This window comes from Plectropomus leopardus, unplaced genomic scaffold, assembly GCF_008729295.1.
Source record: "Plectropomus leopardus isolate mb unplaced genomic scaffold, YSFRI_Pleo_2.0 unplaced_scaffold12101, whole genome shotgun sequence".
Classification (NCBI taxonomy): domain Eukaryota; kingdom Metazoa; phylum Chordata; class Actinopteri; order Perciformes; family Serranidae; genus Plectropomus; species Plectropomus leopardus.
In genome coordinates, this window is record NW_024612840.1 from 1 (window position 1) to 5,253 (window position 5,253).

General features: G+C 41.0%; 1 protein-coding gene across 1 annotated transcript; it reads left to right on the forward strand.

The window, feature by feature from the left end:
* Positions 1–341: 341 nt before the first annotated feature.
* Positions 342–4,928, forward strand: LOC121963685 (nidogen-1-like; the record flags this gene model as incomplete). The annotated part of the gene is made up of 6 exons (XM_042513949.1): positions 342–479; positions 1,018–1,146; positions 1,478–1,621; positions 3,096–3,215; positions 3,698–3,925; positions 4,756–4,928. Coding segments are annotated over 6 exons (932 nt in total), but the record flags the coding sequence as incomplete, so codon positions are not given.
* Between the last annotated feature and the right edge of the window lie 325 nt (positions 4,929–5,253).

Consider the following 5,253-nt stretch of genomic DNA (forward strand, 5'->3'; position numbering starts at 1 on the left):
TTTAATATGAAATTCTAGTAAATATATATATAGTTTTGTTGACGTTTTTCCCTAGTTTTAAATTATTTTTCCAACCCCCTTTTTATTCCCACCTATTTTATCATTTACTTGTCACCTTTTTCTAATTTCTATATATTTGTTGGACATTTCTTGTAAAGTCGGTCATTGCCTTTTCCTCCATGTTTTTCCAAAGAAATCAAACCAATTTACATAGATTTCAAAGGGTTAACTAGCTTGTGAAAGGTGTCTGAATGCAGCACAAAAAAGTGATGTTGATGCAGGATTCAAAAGGTCAATATTATATTGGTAACACTGTCCTTAAATACACAATTTATTCTCAGGAGGGCAGCCACAGGAGAACCCATGTTTCACTGGAAGACACGGCTGTGACACCAACGCTGTGTGCCGACCTGGAGACGGAGCTCAGTTCACCTGCCAGTGTGCTGCTGGCTTCAACGGTGATGGCCGCACATGTTATGGTAAGAATGACATATGAGTTAATACAAAAAGGACCTTTTTTTAAAAATTGTTGTTTGTGCAATAAAGCTTCTTACCGCCAGTGTAGTATCTGCTTTGAAGTGAATCAAACAGTTTGACTGTACTGTTGAGAGCCATAATTTAATTAACCCAGACTTTCTAAAGCCTTCCTTCCTGGGGAACTGGGCAATCAAACCAATTAGCAGAGGGAGTCCCATGTGGTAAACAAAGCCTCTGATGCTCCCAGACCAGGTTAACGTATATAGTGTGGCCCTTGTCCCCAGTCCACACTCTATAGGACTTTTTGAGACTAGACAGGAAGAGCTCTGAGGCCCATACAGTAGAAAGAGGAAGGAAACATCTCAGACAGATGTTATCTGCAAACATTTGTAATTAAGAAACCTAATCAAGCTCTCCCCTCTGATCTCCATCTGATAATGAAGGACACTGATTTAACTAAAACAGAATTCAGAGCCTCAAACTCAAACACAGACCTGCGGCAGTTATTAGCATATGATAATTGCCTCTTCTCTTTACCAGACATTGATGAGTGCAGGGAGAATCCTCAGATCTGTGGCTCCCACGCTATCTGCAACAACCAGCCCGGGACCTTCCGCTGCGAATGTGAGGAGGGTTATCAGTTTGGCAGCGATGGGCAGACCTGCGTTGGTAAGTGGTGTTTGTGTGCTGCCGAGTGCAATTACATATTTTAAAAATCTCAACTGGTAGTTTGGATGTAGAGGTTCAGATATAAACTGTAATTAAATGTATTAAGATATCGAGTGGACTAGTGTGAGCAATATAAAACACATGCATACTTACCAAACATAAGTGACTGGTGCAGTGGCATTATCATTTCGGGGATTATCTAGTAGAAAGTGTGATTTTAAAAAAAAGTTGAATGTGATGCCTAGTCCTTTTTGACATGCTCTAACATATCATATCATAATCACTTCTTACCAAAATAAATATTTTAAGAAGTATCTCTTCTTCCCCTCAGAGGTTGATCGACCTGTGGACGCCTGTGAAGAAGGCACCCACACCTGTGACATTCCTGAGCGCGCTCAGTGCAGCTACACCGGAGGCTCGTCCTACATCTGCTCCTGCCTGCCAGGGTACATAGGGGATGGAAGAATCTGCCAAGGTACAGCACACACATTATTATTCACAGGAATAACTGAGTTTGTAGGTTACAGACTAACTACAACATGGGCGTCATTCAAAGGTTGCAGAATATATGACATTAATGAGTAGTTATTGCATCTAGTTAAAATCCAGTGAAATGAAGTGATGTAGTTTATTAGAACTTTTAGTATCTTTTGTGTTTATCATGATAACATTAGATTTACTGTACAGGATTGTAGTAGTGCTTTTGCATATATTAGCCCATCAGTTACTTCTTGTTGTAGCCAGTTAGGCCATGTAACTTTTAAGGCTGATCTACCTTACACAGACTCGTAAGCATGACATCCAGCCCACATAGCTGCAGCTGTGAATGGCCAGATTGCTGCCAACACAATCAGAGCTCCCACTGCTGCTTTGTGGGCTGAAAGAAGTTTAATTTCCAGTTACTACGTCTTTAAACCAAAGTGAGATTTCTCTTAATTAAGGAGAAAAAATAATAGTCATTAGTGAATGGAATCACAGAAAGCTTTTTTAAACTCATTTAGCAATTACATTGTAAAATCATATTATTCATTTAATATTTAAACATGATGGTAAATTGTTCAGTCTATGAAAGAATGATTTAAACGTAGTTACATTATTAGATTATTGTGAACTGATTATAAATTCAACTCTAAAAGTCTATAATGATACCTGTGGAACTCTCTGTGGCTTAATACTTGTTGGTGTCTGCAAGGAGAATGTGAAATTTGAGATTTGAGAGTTTTCAGCCAAAAGGTTTTGCATTCATGAGCGATGTTGTCAGAGGAAGGAAAAACACAAGCTGACAAGGACATTGTGAAAGTGCTGTGATTTTAGCGGCTTCTGGCAATGAAAGTGTTGTTGGAAATTCGCCCTTATATCTTGAATGTCAGAGCATCCTTTCTTACAGTTACCAGGAGAGTTTTCAAAACGCAGCCTCCTTGCAAATGAATTATCATGTGATTGTGACCAATGACGGCTAGAATCTGCTGAAACTAACGGCTGCCTGTATGATATGGTGCAAAATCACATGACATGTTTCAAAAATGGTTGGCTAAACAGGCTCATGGGAAACGGCCTAGTCCTTTAACACAAGTAGTCCAGATTTCAAATCCATTACATGGGCTTTAAGGCTATAATTGTTGAACCATCTGCCCAGGAACGGGGGAGGTGAGATTGCTTACATAACACATCTGCAGCGACTGAGCAGTGAAACATGAAAAGCAGACGGAGGTCCTCAATCTGCGTGTAGTTTTTTCTGGCTGGTCCTCAGTAGCACTCATTCATAGTTTTCATTCTTTCCATGCTTGATGTTGTTGGGCACAGGCTCACCCGGATCATCTGACCATAAAAGGACACGACAAATTGGACATGCGGAAAAATATTTCCGCTTATACGGTTGATGAATGATTCCTCTCTCTCTCTCTCTCTCTCACTCTCTCACTCACTCACCCTGTCCTTTTTTCCTGTAGACATAGATGAGTGCCAGCCAGGCAGGTGCCATCAGGACGCTGTGTGTTATAACACCCAGGGATCATTTACCTGCCAGTGCAGGCCGGGTTACTATGGTGACGGCACCTACTGCTCTCCAGGTAAGTCTTGTGGAATGCCATCACTTTTTGACAAGCAAACCCAACATCCTACTTGAACAGTGCATCATTGTCAGTCGGCTTGATTTTATATTCAGTCTGGAAACACTGTGAAACAAGTTTATTTTGGGATTGTGTCGTGGGAGTCTGGACAGATTTGGTAATAGTTTTCTTTTGATTCAGATGCAGACTGATGACTAACAAAAAAACCTGATCATTTTCACTCTCAGCATTGTGTATCCCGCCCACTTGGGCAAGAGCAGTGTTTGAAAATGAGTTCCTTGCCAGAGTATATTGGTGCCAGCTGGAACCTGTTTTTCATTTTCTTCTGGATGGCAAAAGGAATTTGTCATGTCTTATGAGGGATTTGTGTGGCTGAATTTAAAGCAGAGGACAAAAGGAGATATAAGTGAACTCATGAATACATTTGTGGCATTATTACGGGGGTGTCTGCGTTCACTCTCATTTGTCATTTTTCTCTTCAGAGAGGACAAAAACACAATGTGAGAGCCACAGAGACAGTCTTCTGGGTGCGACAGAGTTTGGTCCACGGGGCCCCCGACCTCCTGTTGGACAGTACATCCCTACATGTGATGAGAACGGAGCCTATGAACCCATGCAGTGCCACGGCAGCACAGGACACTGCTGGTGCGTGGACCGAAGTGGGCGGGAGATCCCTGGGACTCGCTCTGGGCCTGGCAGCAGACCAATGTGTGAGTAAATCTCATGTGTTTATCAGCAGGGGAGCACAGTGTCTACCACTGTTTATTAAAGGAACACTAGCCGCCCTGATGTGTTTGTATGCCATTTTTTCACCCTATACTACTTTGACTTTGAGAAGAAACCGTTTTTCTCTCATGCCTTTGGAAGTATCCAAAAAATGAAGTCATTGGGATCCATGTTTAACAGCAGCAAAACTATCTAAAAAAATACAAACCCAGTTTAATCCAAGTCTCATTTATCCAACCATATGCCCAGAACTCCCCAAACAGATGGACCATTCTAACTGGGAGCTGAACAGAAAGTGAAACTTGACAAAAATTCAAAAATCCAGTCAGAAATTCAGTTCACTTGCTGAACACTGGAGCTGCTGGTGAGTGACTTTAGTAGTTTTAACGGTTAGTTTTGATTTGGGAAAGTCAAACAATGGTTCATCCACACTACCAGTGGTAGACATGCAACTCCTGTGTTCAGCAAGGTGAAAATTCTGTTTGGCTGTGGTTAAATGTGGACCCCTTTCATTTCAATTTATCATGAATTTAATCAGTTTTTGGATTCTTTGTTCACTAGAGGCATGTGAGAAGAACTTTTTCTGAACTGTTTCGGTGTAACATAAGGTGAGTAATTGATATACAAATGGTCCGTTGGGGGATTCCTTTGAAAGAGCAAATATACATGAGTGATGCACAGCCATAAACACAAGCAAAAATCAATAACTAAATTTTGCAGAGGATTTTTATAAAAAAAATTCTGTCGCTAAACTGATTCGTGGTTGGTTCCTCCTCAACAAGACCCCTGATTTCTTAGTGGTTGCCTCTGGTAGGTATTGACCACGGTGGAGTGCCACCACCTGTTGGACCCACACCACGACCTGATGTCCACCCCCTGCCTTCAGGAACACACCTGTTGTTTGCCCAGAGCGGCAGGATCGAGCACGTCCCTCTGGAAGGTTATGATATGAAGAAGAATGACGCTAAGGCTCTCCTCCATCTCCCTGTAAGTTTCTTTGAATACACTTATCTTGTGGAGAAGGTTTTTGTCATTTTTGTTTTTTTTGAAAATTATGTTGTTCAACATTTTAAGAGCCATGTCCTGGTAATACCAGTGCTATTTATGTGGCTTTTGGGTTATTCCATGTAAATTCACCCAGTATTCAGAACTTTTCCCCGTTCATTTCATGGATCCTACAGTTTTTCTCCAAATACTTTTTAGTATTAAACTTTATACGTGAATTTTTGAAGTTTGATTTCATAATGTCGCAATGGTATGCTACGCCTGACTGACTGCTTATTTTTCACTGGACTGAGTTGAAATTTGTACT